Source organism: Parasteatoda tepidariorum, chromosome 11 (genome assembly GCF_982258835.1).
Source record: "Parasteatoda tepidariorum strain Cologne lab strain chromosome 11, Ptep-v5.0, whole genome shotgun sequence".
In the NCBI taxonomy this organism is placed as follows: domain Eukaryota; kingdom Metazoa; phylum Arthropoda; class Arachnida; order Araneae; family Theridiidae; genus Parasteatoda; species Parasteatoda tepidariorum.
In genome coordinates this window covers 99,773,874-99,795,090 of record NC_141765.1, presented here as the reverse complement: position 1 = coordinate 99,795,090, position 21,217 = coordinate 99,773,874, and the positions used below count along the sequence as shown (strand labels likewise).

The 21,217-nt window shown below is 29.0% G+C and overlaps 1 protein-coding gene across 16 annotated transcripts in view; it reads left to right on the top strand.

The window, feature by feature from the left end:
- Positions 1-7,300: 7,300 nt before the first annotated feature.
- LOC147802010 (serine/threonine-protein kinase mig-15-like) overlaps positions 7,301-21,217 on the top strand; it is a 32,177-nt gene continuing 18,260 nt past the window's right edge. For 2 of the 16 annotated variants that reach the window (XM_087155383.1, XM_087155384.1), the window contains exons 1-5: positions 7,313-7,531; positions 8,373-8,577; positions 11,023-11,203; positions 12,495-12,706; positions 14,311-14,374. In XM_087155383.1, coding sequence (XP_087011509.1) covers positions 12,530-12,706; positions 14,311-14,374 — 241 coding nt within the window. In that variant the 5' untranslated portion in view covers positions 7,313-7,531; positions 8,373-8,577; positions 11,023-11,203; positions 12,495-12,529. The other 14 variants (XM_087155379.1, XR_015430550.1, XR_015430551.1 and 11 more) reach the window with 14 other exon arrangements.

Genomic DNA, 21,217 nt, shown 5'->3' with positions numbered 1-21,217 from the left:
CCGGATTGCACCGACCACAGTGCTTTCGTAAAATATCCTCAGTGGTAGACGGATCATGGGTTAGAGTCCCCTTTCCGTCAGGCTAACCTTGGGAGGTTCTCATGGTCTCCATGTACCGCAAATGCGGGTTAGCTCCACCAAAATGTCCTCTAAGAAGGCATATTTCTCCCAAAACTTGATCCAGGAGTTCCCTTGTCTTCTGGATTGGGTTTAAAAGGACAAGGCTACGGAGTTGCACATCAGTAGTCGTAAACCCGTAAAATTGGATCAGCTGTTTAACGGCGGTTATAAAAGTAGTATTTTGCATGTTTTGGGTCAGTATGGCAGTTTCGTTTTCTTTCTTTTGCGAACATTTTAATACAGTAGATGATTTGAGATGAATTTTTAAATAAAATTAGGTTTAACGTTTAAAAAAAAACGAAAACTGGATTTGTCAAGTATATTTTTCGAGTTTAGGCAAAGTGCTTCTTCCTTCTCCGTTCGCTAAGGAAAAATAAGAAATAAAATTTCAATTATTTCACAGAGTTCAATATTCATATCTTTTTGCTTAATTTTTCTATTCTAGAAAAAAAAATTAAAATAACATGTTTTTGATATTTTTTTTAACGAAACTTTATTATTTTTCAGAGAAATTCACTTTTTTATGATAATTTTTTCTCTCAAATCGATGAAGATAGTTTTGTTTTAATTTGATCAAACAGAGAGTTCTGAATTTTCTGGAATTGAGAATTTTATAAATTTCTGAAGATATTTAACCTCTATATAATAAACGTCGTAGAGTTGTACAAAACTAATGCTTTATGGATAATTCATTATGAGTCTAACTCTTTAATATTTATAATCATCACTAATAAATACCAATCTTAAAGCTATTAGCTAAATAAACTAAATAACGAATAAGTTAATGAAGTTATATCTAGTAACTAAAAAAATACAATAAAAATGCAGTAAATCAAATTCCTATTTAAGTTACTACTATTTGTAAACTGAAATTGTTTTTACAAAAGAAATGTTTAAAAAAATCGATTAATTCAAGCAATAAGTAATATTAAAAAATAATGATAAATAAGAATTCATAATATTGTAGACAGAAAAAATAATTATTGAATGTAAAAACCAGAAAAAAAAAGAATTATAGTGAAAATCTTCTTGAATTAAACTCAGTGTTTCGTTGATAAGTAAGTAATATACCTCTAGGAAGCAGTATCATTAACGATGATTTTACTACTATTCAAATTGTGCCTTCAATTCACAAAATTGGCTTTTATTATTTTAAGGGAAAAACATTCTTAAGGTGTACTTCTAATATATAAGTAGCCTTGTACTTTTGAACCCAATCCAGAAAGAAAGGAAACTCCTGGATCCTTCGTGGGGGACGTTTTGTTGAAATTAACTCACATTTGAGTTACAGAGTGGAAAACCACGAAAACCTCTCACGATTAGCCTAACTGCTAGGGGACTCTAACCCATGATCCGTCTACCACTGAGGGTATTTCACTTCAGCGCTGTGGTTTGTGTGAGCCGGATGCGTATCGACTAGCCCTCGCTGGTATTCGAATCACCTCATTTTGAGTCGAGCACTCTATCCTCTTACGTGCGGCAATTTTGTTTTATAATCATCGTTGAACAGCCGACCCAATTTTGATTTACGACTACTAATTTTCAACTCCATAGAGTTGTAATTTTATACCTAGTCTCGAAGACACGGGAACTGCGGGATAAAGTATTGGGAAGAATTCGCTTTAATGTAGGACTCATCGATGGAACTAATCCCAAATTTACTTTACATGATGAGAAAAACTACCACGGTTAGCCCGATGGCAAAGGGACTTTAACCCACGAACTGAAGATACTCTAAGTTAGCACTGTGGTCGGTGCCAGCTGGGTGAGGAATTCGCATCGATCCGATATCGCTTGGATTCGAACTCGTTTTACTTCATTGGAAAGCGACGACGCATCGGGTCCATGAGGCAACAATTGATGATTTCTCATATTCCTGATAATGTCTGTCGAGTACTTTCAATCAAGTCTTAAAGCGTTTGTACAGCAAGGAATGTGCCTTCAACTTATTATCAAAACTGATAGAGTGTTTTAGAGACCTATCAAACCTCAAAATGAACCAAAACTGGAGAGGATCGAAGCAATTTTATAATAAACTGTAAAAAAAATGGCGTTGTAAATTCTGTAAAGTAACAAACTTCGTAGGGTTAAGTCACAAGCCTTGAAAATTGAAGCTTATTTTTGAAACATGTCGACTGTTATTTTCAGTCTGTATATTTTCTGAAGAGAACGAAATTTTTTTAATCAAATATATTTCCGTTTTAGTTTATTTAATCATAATAAAGTTGTATTTATAGTTATTATAATGCATTTTCCATAATATTTGTAGAAATGAATTTCATGAATAAGGTGGCTGGTTCCTGTCTGACAGGATTCAGGTAAATGTTCGATTATAAATTTATTTATTTATTATTCATTCAATTCTTCAATAAATGTATTTATACAAATAGAATGCAGTAAAAGAAAGTAGCTCTACGAAGGAGGATTTAGAAGGGAAGAAATTTAATTTCTACAAACCTTTATGAAGATTTAAAGAAGCTAGTATATTATTTTTCAGATAAGAAAATATATTTTTCATAGATGATAACAAAGGACGATTCTTTCTGTGTGTTATACATAAAATAATATGAGGCAATTTGCGGCATCACGATAAGGATAAAGTAAAATTTCTTGTAAAAAGAGTTGTAAAAATGCATTAAAATTAATTTTTTTTAATGTGATGACGTTTTGCTGAATAATTTTTAAAATCATTTTCCTTTCAATGTCGGTTTATATTCTTGGTTATGTTATGTATATAAGGGGCATTCAAATGAAACCTGGTGACTAGTGTAAAGTAGCGATTTTATTATCTCACAAATGTAGTTATGCACAGTACACATACTCAAAAATAGTCGCCAAAACTGTTGGCACACATTTATCCCATTGCGACACTAGCTGGTCTATTCCATCTTTGAAGAAGCTAGTAGGCTGCTGTCGGATCCAGGCCTGGACCCAGTCACACACGTCGTCGTCCGTTGTGAATTGATATCCTTGAATAGGTTGTTTTAGAGGTCCGAAAACATGAAAGACACACGGTGAAAGGTCTGGCCTGTACGGTGGATGTTCCAGCGTTTCCCACCGAAACTCGTTGTTCCTGCTTACTCGCCTGCATGTTCCGTCGCGCACGATAACTTGTTATAATATTGATTTTAGATAAATAATAAGCAGTCAATGTGTAAGCATCCAATAATTTGTTTCTAATAATTAAAATTTTTGAGTAAAAGCTGAACACACTTAAAAACAATATTGAGTTTTCCCGATGAAATTATGAATCATATGAAAAACTATGAAGGTAAAATTGGTTATTTAAATTCAATAAATAAAAAAAAAACTATAGAATATAAACTATTGATTTCATTTTATTTCCGGAGTGTTTTTTTAATGGAGACAGTTGTGTAGATGTTTTAATACTAGATATTTTGTTATCTGAGCAATTTTAAAATATTTCTTATTTTTGCTATTTCAAGTTTGTATCAAAACAGTGAAAAACTTGCTACGTATTTTTAAATTCCAGTTTTTATCCTATTATTGATTTTTCATCTCATTTGCTTTGTGATCTAAAAATCCTCTTTCTAAATAATAAGGAAAAGAGGAAGAAAAATTCTTTCGAAAATGTCATTTAAAGCATTTCAAAAAGTTGAAGTATTTTAAAAAGTTATATATATTAAAAAGAGGATCTGAAATTACAAACATTTCGATAAATTACGACTGCTTTTTTTTACGATATTTCTTCAAAGCTTTATTTATTGTACAATTTCACAACTGTCTTCCCCTTTAGTAATAAATTTCTTGAAACTGGTAACTTAGTGTAATATTATATTATTCCATTGTAAAAGGTAAAGCTAGGAGAGAAAGAATATTAATACTATTCCAGTAGTTTTACAACAGAATTCTTTCATTTAATGAGCAAATTGATTGTTCAGATTTAAAGCTACTTTAATTTATTTTACTAAAATCTCTGACAGTTCTATGAACTACTTTTAAATGAAACTATTTCTGAGAAGCTTCACCAACAAACCTACGCTTTTTTCTCTCTCTAAAAACGATTAGTGTTTAAACAAAAAGACTATATAATCACTAAATAGGAGATAGTTGTCTGTTACTTAGAAGACTATTTCATTTTAAGAGTTAATTTTTTCTGCTTTTTTGACTTTTTGTTAGAATAATTTTTTTACTCAAGTCTTACACTTCTATAATGTTTTAATTGCAATCAAAATTAAATCCTTTTCCAGCTTTATGCTGCTGAAATCCTTTTATAGCTTGCTCATAGCTTTACCTTACTCTTGAATTTAATTAGTTTTATACATAAAGTTCATGACAAACCGGATCATAAATAATTGTTATTCATTTAAGTTTTGAATCCTGAGCTATTTTTAATTTCTTTTTATTTAGAAAATAAACTTTTTTTGTTCAGCTGTTTTTGTACACGATTGTATGATAAATTCTTACTGCTGATTGCACATGCTGGTGATTGTATGAACTGGTGATTGTATACAAGTGATATACTCAGAAGTGTCAAACATTTCGAGTTTTCCATGATTATTATTGTTTTATATTGAAAATTAAGTAACAAAAATTGCAGTTTTTGACAATTTCGTAACAATCTCTTTCTGTATGACAGCACATAATGCTTTGCTAACTTACTATTATTTTTAATTAAATAATACTTTAATGATTTATAAAACCTTCAAAAGGATGATTTCATTCACTGATGTTGTAAATTGTTTCGTAATTTGGCATCTTTACATAAGTGTTACTTATTTTATTCAATAGTAAATTAATGCATAATTTAATTTATTTTATATATCTATATCGAATTAAAGAATAAATACACTTTAAATGTGAGTAAGTTTAAATTTCATAAAGGCTGACATGTATATATTTCTGTTATGGTTTTTCTGATAAATGATAGCGAGATTGGAAAGTTCATAAGTCTGTATACTGATGGTAACTGATTTTATAATGGAATTTAGATTAAAAACTGTATTTTTGACTTGTAAATAACAAAAAAAATTTAATTTTCACTTTAGGCTACAGTAGACTCCCAATTGAAAATTATTCTTAGTTGATTCTGACTCATTTTAAATAAATATTAAATAAATATAAAATTAATGATTTAAAATAGTTTAATTAATATATCCGTAAATACATCCATAGAGTTCTTTTTATATAAATAATATATTGCACAAATAAATTTCTTGATAAAACTTTAAAAAACAATGCATTTAAAAAAAATTGTAAAAATTGAAAATTTTAATTACAGAAACATTTATTAAGATATTTTAAGAGAAATGCTGACAACCTATTATGATTTTGTTCAAATGTTTCAATTTTTATATTTAGTTCATAGTTAAAGATAATTATTTTGGATTGCCTGCTGTAGCCTGAATTTGTATGTTTTGCTAATATGTTTTTATACTTTAAAATTTGAAAATATCGAATTATTTTAATTTGTGTCAAAAGTTTTGTCATTGTCCATTTAATAAAATGATAATGTTTGATTAAAAAAATGATTCCTTCTTGTTTGTTATATAGTGCGGTGTCTTTATATTCGAAGCTCAGTGGATTCATACTCAGAAACTATAGTAGACACTAGCCTGATTCAGAAATTAATGTAATGCCTAATTTAAATAACGACGTAAAATAACAATTGAGGAAACTTTAAGAAAATAACCGGAATATGCATTACACGCAAAGGGAAACCACCAAGACGATGTGCTCTATGACTTTCAACTTTTGCTGGATGAAATACTCAATTTTTGAAATAAGGTAAAAAAAATACTTTTTTAATGGCTACACGAGTAATTAAAAGTAGAAGAATAACAAAAAGAGTCAAATAATGGGACAACTTTATGAAACCAATTATGAGTTATCTACGTTAACCAAAGTCTTTTTAAACAATGGACTGTTCCGTCATATCAGTTTTAGAATATTTTTAAAAAATGATAAGAATAAAAGTGACAATCAATGGGAAAAATCTTTTGTGCCGAATCATTATCGAGAACAATTAAAGCAAAGGTGCCTTGAAATCAATAAAAAGCAATCGGATTTGCAGCTGAAATACAATTACTCACACTGGGCATCGCGTTTCAGTCTCATTTGACAAAAGAGTTTTCGATGATTTATTCATACCTTTTGCTCTAATCAATCTTCATAACGTTTTCCTCAGTTGTCATTTTGTATGTAAGTTCTAATATCCTGAACGCGTGCGATTTCCCAAAAAGTAAATCTTAGAAATTTCATTTCAAATCAATGTAAAAGCAAAGTATTTTCTTGATATAGCATAGTGAAAAATATTAAGGACAAATTAATATCTCATTTATAAATACATCAACGTTACAATACAATAACGTAGCCGAATAATTGCCAAGTCTTGGCAGCTTCCGGGCTGAGGGCAGCGAGAAACCAAAAGAAATGTCCCAGAAATAAACCTACTCGAAATTTAAATCTTGCAGCCAATTCCGGGAAAACATCTACATGTTTTTTTATTTTTTTGAATTTTTCCTGTTGAAAATCAATTTGGTGCCACTGCAATTGTAGTTGGCGTGTCAGATCACATTACGGTAGTATCCCTTTTAACAGAGAAGGACGCCACATAATAATATCCAGGGTTTTCGTGTTCACTGTATAATAAAAAATATATACCAGGTTGTTGTTGTAGTTCATTTTACGTCGCACAATGGGCTATTGGCGACTGTCTGGGAAACATCCCTGAGGATGACCCGAAGACATACCATCACAATTTCGATCCTCTGCAGAGGGCATGGCACCCCCGCTTCGGTAGCCCGATGACCTGCACTCAAAGTCGAGCACTTTACGGTGGAACAGTTTAACGAGAGGACCAATACCGCACACCCTCGGTCCCTACGCAGACTGATCCAAGTGGTCACCCACCCGCACACTGACCGCGACCAGTGATGCTTGACTTCGGTTATCTGCTGGGAACCGTGTCTTTACGATCCGTTCATTGTGGGACTTATATATACCAGGAAATAGGAATATTTGGAATAAAATCCAGGGTAAAAGTGGGATTCGACAAGCTACCTCTTCGCTTAGAATGGAATAAAGCGATTTATTCTTATTTCTGCTCCCTTTCAAGATGTTTACTTAATAGTTTGCTGCGCGCTTTTATTTTACCCCTTATAAAATTTGAATTCCAAGGAAAACTGAAAACGTCATAGAAAACAAGTAAGCTAAAAGCGTAAAAATATTTTCGCACAATCTTTGGAAATTGGTTTTAAACCAATACTTTATTTTTACCATTTAAATTTGCTATTAGTTTGGATTTTTAAACTAAAGAATTCAATTAAAATAGAAATGCATATTTTTTAATAGTATCCCCTACCTATTTCAGGGTGCACAATCTTTTTTAAATTCACGGCTACTTGTATTTCTGGTTAACTAATGAAAGTTCGCATGCTCGAGTATTTAGGCATGTTGATGACATTTATTGTAATTTTTATATAAATAATATTGTTTTTGACACTAAATTCTTCACATGAGTTGACTTAGTTACATATTTGCATATTATTTGGCTGCCTCTTTTGCTTGATCTGTTGAATGTGCCTTGTGAATGAATAAATTTAACTGAATTGTAATTGCCCTGTTAATGTTAATTTGTGTGGAAGTTCTGCTGTTTGTTCTGTTGAATGTGCCTTTTGAATGAATCGTAACTGGTGTGAAAGCCCTTGTGCCTGTTCTGCTCGATGTTCCTTGTAGATGAATTGTTGAAGATGAATTATTATTACCCCAATGAATTTATTTGCTTGTTTATGCAATTATGTAAACACGTCAATTAAATTCAACGAAATTAGTTTTAAGCGTTTTCAATTTATTATTAAATTTAATATATTATTATTTCGAGTAGCCGTTTTAATTTAAAACGTCATACTTCAAGGGCGCCGGCAGCGGGGTGCACTTGCACCCCCCTGGCTTTTTTTTAAACACTTAAAGAGATACAGAAAAACAATTTGCCGGTGTTTAGACTATTAAAATTTCAAATGCGCTATCACACATGCAATTCTAGGTTGGTTTTTTTTAAAATCACAATTTTTGATTTAAAACTTGTGTTTTCAATCAAAATTATTTCCTGCTTGTATTATGGAACACACTGTAGTAAAACAGTATTACTCTTGTAATAGCAATAAAATCTGCATAAACGTGTAGCTGACTAGAAGCATATTTGCTATACTTTAAATTCCAGAGATTTTAAATTTTCTCTCCTTTTTAATTGTGTTTAGTTCTGAAAACTAAAGCTCTTTTGTTATTTGCAGTGATAGGGAGCCAACGGATCGGAGTTCATCAAGCGGTGGCTGTGATCAAGGTCCTGGACTCAAAGCTCTCCTGGTAATATAGGGATGACCGCTAGCACGTTCTATGGGTGTTGTACCTGACCTCTTGCAGCAGCATGCTTCGAACACATCTGATCATCAGTCTTCACCACAGCATAGGCTTCAAGACTCAACAATATCAGATGAGGTATTACTTGTGATTTTTATAACTGTTGTGTTACTAGAATTGTAGTAAGACTTAATTATTGTGAACGAGTTTTTTTTTTTTTTTTGTTGCACTTTTAGCTTTTTTAAGATTACTGTGTGTGAAACCATCACAATGAAAGCTATCAAAAACCTTAAGAATTGTTTTTATGTATTGGTATAACATAATTATGCACTATTATCTAAAATAACCAGTGTATATAAATAAACTTTAAGTATTGACCATAGTATAATAAACAAAAGTTCTTCTGAAAACTCTTTTTATAAAATTACTGACTAAAATTTATATTTTAACACAGATTTTTTAAATTAAAGTAAGAGTTGATTTTGAACTATAATCTCAATTTAAACATAATTGTTAACTATATTACTATATTTAAGTGTGTATATATTTTAAACTTTAAAATGCATGCATGAGTTAATATTTAATATAATATATATATGGTAAATAATAAAGTTCTTGCTGTCTTTGCTTTGCTTTGCTATTGAGTGAAAAGTAAATTAGTGTGTAAAGTGGACAAAAATCCTGTCGGTTCAGAGTAGGAATATTAGTTGTTATAAAAGCAGGTACACCATACACTGCTTATCACTAGCTGCATGAAAACTCCGAATATGTCAAGTGTCAGGGGGTAGTGCTGTGAATAAGCATACTGTATGGCATTGGTTTCAAATATTAAGGTCTATTTAGAAGAAATTTGGGTCCATTAACAAACCCTTAACAAAATATTTTAACTTAAAAGTGGACCCTTCACAGATTTGTTTATCTTCATTATTGTTTTGCTAATCGAATGAACCTTTCCCAGGAAGCGGGAGGGGGGGGGAGAAAGACAAATGCAAAGGAACTAAGTATAGACTAAATACCAAATATTTGTGTGTTGCATTTCTAATTTAGTAGCAGCAATAGCTGTTTATTTTTGAAAATTTAATTTGTTTTTATTATTATTTTACAGTGTTGAGCATAATCTTGTATCCATTTACAATTTAAAAACTCATTGTAAAGAATTTTTGCAGTAACAGGACCCTATTTGCACAAATTCACAAAAGCAGGACCCTGGTTGAAAGAATGTGACTTAACGTTTATTTTTTATTCACAAATTATGATTAATTTTTTCACAATTTTACAAAAAGGGACCTTTCACAAAATGTCTGGACAGACCCCTGCAAACATCTAGTTGATTTGTTACTTGATACATTTATTGCACTTAAAGTATTCTTATTTGTTTTTAAAGCATAATATTTTTTTTTTCCTTCTGTTTCCCCATTTCTTTAATGTCACCCCTGCAAAATATTAGTTAGAATTTTTTTTTTTTTTTTTTTAATGGCGGGCACTTGGAGCTATTGTCCATTGGCCACAGAAAGTGCCAGAACTGCTAATTCTCTTTTCGTTACCCAGTGGGCACCTATGGCGAAGCCACGGCGGTGGAACAGCGTCGCCCACGTCACACTACCACAACCTGTTTATAGGGCGGGTCACATTCACACATTCACACACAAAGGAGAAAGGACATAGAACACAGATAGAGGGAAAGAAACATCCATGCCTTGCCCGGGATTCGAACCCAGAACCTTCCTGATGCAAGGACAGTTCCCTGCCCCCTACACAGACTGGTCGGCTTAGTTAGAATTAAGAAATTCCTTTTTTCCTATTGTGACTTGTATAGCTGGTTCATTCAATATGTATTTTAAGTAAGATATTCTGGTGACTGAAACATTAATGATTTTTAAAGTTAATTATCAGAAAATATACCCACATGTGCTATTAATATGTGATTTTTTTTTAAATAAAATATTCGCTTAAATTTTATGTGTTTCTATTTGAGAGAGTTATGCTTTTTAAGTAGGAATTATGATAATTTTTTTTGTTTGTTTTTAGAATTTATAAATAACATATTTTAAATGGAACAACATAATATAATATTCCAGTTTTAAGTCTCATTAAAATTTTTGTGTATGGTTATCTTTTTTAATAGTAATTAGTTAGGTTATTGGAAAGAGAAATTACCAAGTTTTTAGCATTCACTATAACATATGTAACTACATATACATTCATTACATAACTTTTGCTGAAAATATTTAGTTTTTATTTTAACTGAAATGAAAAGTAATATTACTTATGTATAAATTTGACTTTCGCTTTAAATATTCTAAAGAAATCAGTATAATAAAAGTATCTTAATTTTCATTGCAGATATATCAGGAAGTAAGTGTTAAAAAATTTTTTATATGCTATTGCAATTGCACTAAATGTTAAAATAAAATCACCACTTTTTTTAAAATAAGTATTGGCTTTGTTTTTGTGCTAATTTTAAATAATACAGCATAAATTAATATTTATAGTTTCTTGATGCTTGCTTTTTATATTGCTTTATTGTCTGTTTACCTCTTAGTTTAATTTTTCTAATTGAATAACTTTATTCTTTTATGTAAGAGTATAGGCAAGCTGTTGGAAAGGCCCCTCCTCAACTACAACACAAACAGCGCTCTTTTCTCACATTTGGGTTTGGTGATGGTACTGGTCCCTTTCCATCTCCAAGGAGAGAGAGCCATGTTAGTGTCAATGTTACACCAACATTGCACGAGTCATCTGATGACACTCCAGAAATAAGAAAGTACGATTCAACTCTGATATTCTATGTGCTGCCTTATGGAGTGAGAATCGAGCACTTTTTTTAAAATATTTGCTCCGTCTCTTTTTTGATACACGATTATTTAGCAAAGTAAATTATGTAAATATTATTCCTGAAACCTAAATTCTGTTACTTATTAGTTCTTATTTTACTCCTCATAATGTGTTCATTTCCTTTTGAAAACAAAATCCTTTGTCTCAAACATCAAAAGTTTATATCCAAATTACCTGATTTAGTTTAGTGCTAAATTAGTGATAAAATTAGGTGTGAGTTTTTTTAAAAAAACTGTGATACATTTAGAACAAGACTGAATACATTATAGCCCTTTATATTGACTTAAGTTTGTATGTACTTGCATATTTTAACTGCTGGCTTTCTTACAAAGAAAAAGACTATAATTGTTTTAAAAATTTTTGGAGGGCATTGTTTTGTATATTTTAAAAACTAGGCTTTTAACCATTGATATTTTTCATATAGATTTAATGAGTTTAACTTCGTTAATAATTTCATTATTATTTTCATTAATAGTTATCAAATTAAATTGTTTTATTTTAAAATATGATTGTTATTTCAACCTTCTTAAATAAATGAGTTCACTTACAACTAAATAATTTCACTTCAAGCAGCGGATCTTGCCTTTTCAAGGTAATTTACCAGGCGATGATCGTTTCTGCTGCTCGCAAAAGAAATCAAAATAAATAAATAAAAAACTGTAAAAACATGCCATTTGTTTGAAAGTCAAGCATTCAATAGTGAAATATTTTTTTTAATAATTCTAAAGTCTTTGATGGTGTTTATTTTTAGTGTGAAAAGTAAACAGTAAACCTTACGTTATTAATTTATTAATAAATTATCACTCATTATTATTGCAACAGAATGTTTAAATGTTTTATTGTGTATCCTTCTAAGTTTTCTCGTGGGTAACGAACAAGGACATTAAATTTTTAATATGGCATAATGAAATTATAAATTATTTTGTAGAAAAAAATTTATTAGTAATTTGCTGATATTAATTGGAATTAAAGCTGGTTAACATTTATTAAAATAGATTAAAAGCTGGTTTAAACTCATTGCATTGTGTAATTTACTTATTTATTTGTTTGTGCTACTAACTGTGACTTAAGCATTAGGTGGAATTTTTACATTGCTGATAGCAATATTTTATCACACTGTTGCTTGGAATTATCATTTTTTGTATTAATTTCTTTTTGAACTTAATTTTGTAGCTAAAATTTATTTTATTGTTTTTTTAATATAAACTGTTGTTACTTAGGAGTAAATCTACTGATTGGTACAGAGAATGGACTCATGCTTCTTGACCGTAGTGGTCAAGGTAAGGGGTATCAGTTAATATCGAGGAGAAAATTTCGGCAAATGGAAGTTCTAGATGGCCAAAATATTCTTGTCACAGTGTCTGGCGAAAAATGTAGAGTACGCGTATATTACCTCTCTTGGCTGAGGAGCAAAATATTGAGAACTGATGGAGTGAGTATTAGCTAGTGTATTATCAGTTTAACACATATTCAAGTTCAGGATTGTTTTTTATATATTCCTTACAGTATTTTAGTTATTAATGAATTATTTTTTATTAGCTTATAGGGAAACTGAAATAGCTTTTAATGCATGTTTTATGATTCAGCTTTTGATTTTAATCAATGTAATTAATTTTTATTTGATTTCATTTATTTTTTATTATTAACGGTAACCAAATATACTTTTAAGCTTATTATGAGTAAATCATTAAATTTCAGATTTCAATATTAAATACAAATTCGTTTTCATCTCTCCCAAACTTTTTTTTTGTCCTAGTTAGAGAAGAAGTTATAAAAGTTTTAAAAACCCATTTTCTTATAGGGAGCTGCAGCAAGACTTGTCTTTTAATAATATACAGTGCCTGTCACTTAATAAAGCATCATTCGTTCTTAGGAAGTTTGATTGTATTAAGTGGCTAATTTTATTAACTGGTATTCTACATTTAAATAAAAAAAAAAAAGGGTTTCAATATTAAACTTTACAAATACTACAGTGGCTAAATTAATTTCTGTATTTTTGTTTAATTTAAATGTCATATATTATTAAAAAAAATAGCTTCAATTTTTTTTTAAAGATTTTGTTATTTTATAAGCAGCATTTTAAAGATTCAGCTCTTTTAAGGCTTGTAAAAGTTTTTATAACTTTTATTATTTCATTGAGAGTTAAATTGGAATTGATGTCAAATTTATCTTTGACATTCAAATCTTGAGAATATAGCTAGTTAACAAATTTAATTAAATGTGCCCACTATTTTTATTGTGTCTAAATAAAATAAAAAAAGAGCACAGACTGGTTTTTATTTTACTCGTTTTTTCGATATTTTAGCACCACTTTTTTGTTTCATTTAATAAATGATGAATATTTTTTAAATGTGTTTATCTCATTAAATATTTTAGGAATTTAATTTATTTTTTAGTTTATTTTTTTAAATTTTGCTGCAGCTATTTTCTCAATAGTAAAGGTTAATGAGTCAGTGATTTAAACTGATATTGAATGATAACTGTATTCAATACTTTTTCTTAACTCATCAGCAATTTTTGTTTACATTCCTTTACTCTTCTCTTCCCCGTTTCATTCTTTTTTAAATATAAGTGCAGTTACTGCAGCTAAAAACCTGTTTTGTTATTTTCTCTATTGGTAAGTGTGATATTTTAAATATTTGTTTGCCTTATCTTATTGAAATTTTGCATAAATGCTCACTATATGCTGTTTGTCTATAGTATAGAGTTAGGACTAAGTTAATAATTTTTTATTTTACACCTATACCTAAATTTGTATTTTTGATTATTTAGATTTATTTAGGTCTAAAAAAATGTATTTTAGACCATTTTTTCTAGTGGTTGCTATATTAGTGGTAAATTATTTAAAAGTTATTGTTATGCTTAATGAAAAGCCCTAAGTTCATTACAATAGCATTAAAGCCAAAAAAAAAAGAAAATTACTAAAATGAGTTTTTTTTATTTAAGTTAATATTTTAAGAAGTTAATTTTTTGCCCATTCTTTTTTTTATAGTTGATGAAAACAATTTACTTAACAAAACTGTGATCATATTTTAGATTGAAAAAAGAAGTGGTTGGATAAATGTAGGAGATCTTCAATGTGCTATCCATTTTAAAATAGGTAAACAAGAATTTAATGCATAAGTGTTATGTTATCTAAATTTTGTATTTATGTCCATAAATTTATGTGTAGTGTTTATGCTTATAATTCAAAAGAAATACTAGATAAATATTTATTTGGCACACGTTAAAGTTAACACTGTATCAAAATTTTATTCAGCTATGCACTGCTTCTTAGTATGAATTAACTTATCACAAATTTTAAAAAAAGAAAGAAGAAAACTGTTATTTACTATGCTTCGTAGCATACTTGTAGCTCTATTTTCTTCTATTCTCAAGTTTTATGTACATACAGTCAAACCTTGTTTAATCTTGTTAAGTCTTAAATCTCTATTATGAATTAGAAATGTATCGAATAGTGAAATAGCCAAATATTTGGCCAAAGAAAATTGACCGAATAGCAACACTTTTTTTTAAATTAAAAAACATGAATAAATATTTTTTATATTGTAATAAGTTTAGTCATTATTGAAAAATAATCGAAATTTAGCTGTATAATTGATATGGGGTAAAGGGGAAAAAGTTTTAATAGAAATGTTTAAGTTAGTAAAGATAATTAGATACTAAAATAATTAGAAATATTTAAGATAAAAAAAAAACTAACTGCTATTGAAAAAAAAGCTAAAGTTGTAAAGGTGAATAAAAAAGAATATTCTCTTAATTCTTAAAACAAAACTTTAATGTTAAAAATAATATTTTCTGCAAAAAAAATTATGCATTAAACATTAAAAGAGGTAATGTCTATCTGAAACTTTTTAAAGAATGCAACTCTATTATAAAAACACATATAAAAAACAAAGATTATACACAAAAGCAGAATAGAAAAACTGAAAATTGATCGTAATTTTTGAAAGAAAATTTTAATGCTTAACATTTCAGTTTTCCAAATACTGTATTTTCAAGAAAAGTGAAGATTAAAGTCTAGTATAAACCCTCCTAATTGCCTTGTCATAATAAAAGCGTCTGTAAAACTAGTTTTTTGTAGTAAAAAAAGCTTTTTGTTATATCCCCATTATAAATATGTAAGTTAATATATATTTGATTTCATATTTATTTATGTGTGAAACATATAATTATAATTGTACTATAATATATATCTAGTTTTTATTTCCGCTTTATATTAAATAATTTCTTTAAATCTCATAATAAATACAACCAATTACTTCAAAAAATAGAATAAAGTTATAAAGGAAACCAAAAATATTTTAGTTCAGATGAATTTAATTAAAAAATGTTCTTACTTCAGGTGCTCTATCTTTTTTTTTTTAAATCTGTTGAAGCAAATAAAAAATTACTAATGCTACTGGCTGTTTAGCAAATAGGTAAAATTAGAAGAATGTTTCTCACCTGTGCACTATTCTCCTATCTATTAGCATGGAAAAAACCAGTTTTGCTATGTGGAGAAGACTGCAGGTTCAAAGCCAACTTTTTTTGTGCAGAGCCATCAGTGGGTTAAAAGTAAAATTTATTCATTGCACAAATTAGAGAGGATTACTAACAAGATAATTGGTAATATCTAGTTTTGGTTTCTTATTGACACACGCTTTCCAAAAGTCTTCTAACTTATCAACTATATCCAAAAAAATGATTCAAGCTTTCATTTTTCATTACAAAAAAAATGAAAGTATTCGTTAGTGAAATTTAAGAAAAATCTTAGCTCCACACATATTTATCTCTAGAAATGCAGTTCAGTAATATCAATTTCCTGGTATGAGAGTGGTGGAGAAATAACTATTCATAATGAACAAAGGATCAATATGGGTTTTTCAAGAAAGCATGCCTCTTTACTTTCACACTCATGAGGTAGAAGAAAACTCTTTTCACATTAGAGTACAAAAGGCTTGTTTCCTGTAATTCTCAACAACAATGCTCTCTCAACAGATTTAATTCATACAACTCATTAATTTAATTGCTGTAATTAATAACTCAAAAACAAAGCATTTAAAAAACTCTTAGAACTGTAGAACTGTGAATGATTAGTTTTCTTACCTGTTCAAGGGGAACTGAATTTTTTGTTCACATTTAAAGTACATTTTTATCCAAGGGCAATGAAATTCAAGTACACCTTAAAAGATGTTTCATGTTAAAAATACTTTAAAGTATTATGTGCGTATTCAATTGTGCAGAGAATAAAAAATTAGTTCATGTTAAACAGGGTGCGTAGCATTTTTAAAAAGTGCTTATAGTTGCTTATTTTTTTTGTTTGCGTTTTTTAAACGCCCTTAAAGGTGGTTTTTTTTTTACTTCGGGTTTGTAAAAAGTGCATAATTTTCTATATTTTAAAATGGGATTTTTCTTTTCTTTGCCTTGTCGATTCTTGTTCTAAATTACAAAAAAGGGCACGATTTTTAAATTTTTTAAATTAATTTTGATTCTTTTGAATTTTATTATGTTTATAAAGTAAGAACTTTAAACAATAGAAGAAAAATATTTTTATTACTGCAAAGATCCTAATTAGAGTGCTTAAAAAGTATATAAAAGGTACTTATTTTTTGTTGAAAAATCTGGCTAAACACCCTGTTAAAAGAATTATGTTCAGCATGTTCACGTTAACGAGGTACCACTGTGTATTTATAAGTGTGTTTTTTCTTTTAAAAAACAGCTTGCAGTGTTTATATTTAGATTATTCATTTTAATGACTCAAACAGTGATGAATTCTTGTAAAGTGTCTACTTTTGACAAAAGTATGATTTCTTTGTTTAGTGATGTTAATATTTAAAATTTCATTTTGAATTTTATATTTACATCAATTCTAATATGTATAACCTTAAACGTAAATCCATTTCAAAGCATAACAAATATTATTTATAAACCTGTTTGTAGGTTTTTCATTAGACTACTTATCACAGCATTGTAATGATGATTAATTCTAATTAAGAGTCCAGTTCTTACCAGAATTTGATTTCTTTATTTTATAATTTGAAGAACTTTGTGAGTAATATATCACTACTATACCAAAGTGTGACTGTTTTTATAATTTTTTCCCAGTCGAATTTGAAAGAATAAAGTTCCTTGTTATCACCTTGAAAGAAAGCATAGAAATTTATTAATGGGCACCAATACCGTATCACAAATTCATGGCCTTCAAGTCTTTTGCAGACTAAGCTCACTGGCCTGCTCTAATCGATATGATGATTGAAGAGGGTGTTTGGCTCAAAGTAGTGTACGGTTCTACTGAAGGTTTTCATGCTCTAGATTTGGATTCTGGTGCTGTCTACGATATTTATATACCCGCTCATGTGAGTAAATTATTTTGATATCTTTCTGAGTTTTAATGAATTTTTTTGTAACTGATGTTTGAGTTTTCTGTGGGTCTCTAAACTATGATCTAGTGACAGATCTTCATATCAGACTCGCTACCGTTTAATATGATCATATGGTATTTATTTGAATTGAAGCTGTACTCCAAATTTTGAACACAGATTTGTGAAAAATAAAAAGTAGCGTAAAAAGGTTTATTGATAACAGATATTTATAAAATTAATAATAGGAAGTAATAATAAGTGAATGATTGATTAAATTAATTGTTCACTTCTTAAATTTTCACAATTAAAAACTTTTAAATAGATTAAATACACACATGAAACTATAATTGTTCTAACTGTATCATGCTCCGAAAATGATTGGTCACTCCCACTGTCACAACTGACTTTGGAATTGGTGCTGGTGTCGCTGTTTTCCTTCAAAGAGTTGTCTATTATGAAATCCTATGCATTTGTTATGCAGACAATCATGTTCAGGATAGATTGAACACTAAAGATATACCTATGGAACGTGACTAGTGCAGTGACCAGAATGGATCGTTACATTTTTTCATTTGAAAGGGGTAAAAACTAAATTTCTCCCATTCAACAAATTGTTACACCTTCGACTCTAAGCTGCATTCGATTTTCAGTAACATTAAAAAGGAAAGGGTGGCTTATATTGCAATAAATATGGTATTTTAAAAATTGCAACTTTAGTAAACTTAAGAAAATAATAATCCAAAGAAACACAATGATTAATATGTTGGTTAAATAAAAAGAAGTTTTTTTTTCTGAGTTAATAACATATAATAGATTTAAAAGTAACAAAAGTTTTCTCTTTGCTTTATTTAGGACTTGTTTTATTGATGTTAAATTTAGTTCTCAAGCATGTAGTTATCAAGACATTATTGAATTATGTGTTTTTTGTCTTTGTTTTCTTAGTAGTTTACCTCATTCTTTTTCTGATGTAACTAGAGTAAAAGTATAGTTAAGTGAGTAAAGTTTGTACTCTTTTTGTTAGAGTACTAGACTACATGCTATTTTTACTAGACTAATAGTTTTAATATAGTATTTAGCCACAGGAATCTATTTCTGTGTTCTTGAAGATCATTTTAGTTCATATCTTGACATTTTGTGGCTGATTGTCATGATGTACATAATAACGTGGAAGATATTTATTATAAATTATACAAAATTAGTCTTAAAAACTTACAATAAGTGGCATACTGCAACACAAATATCCCTCACTCCATGGTTTGTTTGAAAATTTGTGCATAGTTTAAAATTGCAGAGTTATAAGAGATAAGCTGACACACATGCTCTACAACTTTAATGCTTAGCAAAATATCAGTACCAGACTTTCAAATGAGTTTGAAAACTTTATTGCCTGTAATATAATAACAAATTTTCAAAGTGAAGACCTTTGCATTTAATGCAGAGTTGTATGCAGGTCACTGAATTTTATATGTATGCATGGCGCAGTTGACCTAATATTTTGTCCCATTCCTTATGCAAGGATCTTTTTAGACATGCCAAAATTTTGAGGTGTCACACAAATTCTTATCACCAAGATAAATCATAGGAAAAATTCATTGGAGTTAATTTCGTGGGATTTGATGAGAATTTTCAATCTGTAAGAGATTCAAGGAAATGTAAATTTTATGCATAAAGTTTTGTATTTTATTTTTGCTGATAGTTTGCACTTCAATAACTAAATTTTTATTTTACATAAAATTAAATTTTTTAAAATCTTTTATTTAGTTTACTTCAAAGCTCTTTTCTTTAAATTAAATGATAGTTTTACATTTTAAAGGCCTTATAATCACTGTTAAACATTTTCTGCATCTATTTCCACTTCATTAAGCACCTTGATGATTTCTTAATTGAATAATAATATTTTCGTTGATCTTTTTCTTGCGCTCCTTTTGGATAGTTTCGCAATTGGGTATGTTTTAAATATGAATACATTATTTAGCTTTTAGTAGGCTTCATGCGCTCTAATCCTAATTTTTGATGCAGATAAAAATATCATTGCTGCTTGCTTGTAATATATTTCTTCTCACGTTCCTGAACTGGCCACCGCATTCTTCACATTTGACATGCTTGTATTTCTTCATGTGGGGTCAAATATAAAACAAGTAACCTGTACAATCAATAGTCTTGAAGCATCTAAAGATCTGGTTGCCACTGAAAATGTGCTGACTGTTTTTGCTCATGTACACCAATTCATGTGCCACTTCTTTGAATCTTGTTGATACTCGCTCTATCAAGTAATTCTATAATTTGATTCTAAACTGGTTGCAAGCTATTAGGAACTGTTAATAAATCTGTTAATATTAGGAACTGTTAATAAATCTTTTATCTAACTTGTTTTTCAATTACTTGGGAGTAATGCTGCATTACATGCTAGCACTTTTAACACTGCATTTGAGCATATATTGTACATTCCTATACAAAATCAGTTTATTTAGGTCACCTTTAGCTGCCTTTACATTTTTGACTTCATAGTTTTGAACCACCCTGTAATCTTATGACTTCCCCTAAATAAACTGATAATTTTCTGATCAAATACTAGTTTTCTTACCAAAAAGTTATTCTTGATAGAGAACTTTGTGAATTAGCTAAAAATAAGCTTTAGTTCTTATATTTAAAGAGCTGACTCAGTTATTCAATAATTTAAGCAACTTGGGGTGTAAATATGTATCCTTTGACTAAAAAGTAATGAAATGTGGATTTTGAAGCAGAATAAGAATGGAAACTTCATTAAGTGTTGCAATTTATTTTGCCACATTTTTCTACTACAACCCTAATTTATACAATTGTGAAGCTATTTGTTGTAAAACTCTTTAAGTATAAACCTCTAATATAGATAGTTCAGCTTTAACCTTTTTCTGGGGGAAGGGGTGGCTGTGGGATGTGTTTTATTGTTTTATGCAACACTTTCTCATAAGGGTAGAAAATGTTTTCTACATTTCCCACCTACTTTCAAATATCAATTATAAGTTTGGGTATACATCTACTGTTTTCTTTCCTGCTTTTTTTGTAGTTAATTTAAATTTTGTAAATTTTTTTGTTTAAAAAAATATTTTAAAGTTATTTTTCAAAGATAATTTCTTTATTGCTTTATTAATTTAACGAATAGCAATTTTGATTATACATAAAAATATCAAGTAATCATAATCGTCAAAGTAAATTATCTCAAATTGAAATAAATATCGAAGTAAAATATTTTAAATAAACTCAAATAAATAATATTTTTTGGGTTTCTATTCTATTTTTGGTATAAATATGGTGCTAATTGGATTTTTAAAATTTTGATTATAATTGTTGCAGACAAGAAGAAATTATTTTTCTATGAATTTTAATAAAGATAGGGTGACCTGGGGTAATTCCTGATCAAAAAACGCAAACATCTATTTTGTGAAAAAACTATTCAAAATAGAATTTTAATATTTACTGGAAGTTTGAGGTTATATGAGATGAGTCCTATGCCACCTTCTTTGGTTTGAAAATCTAATTAGAATTTAAAAGATATTACTTTTTTAGTGATCAAGAATTACCCCTGGTCTTGATCATTTCTGGGATAATTCCTGATCACT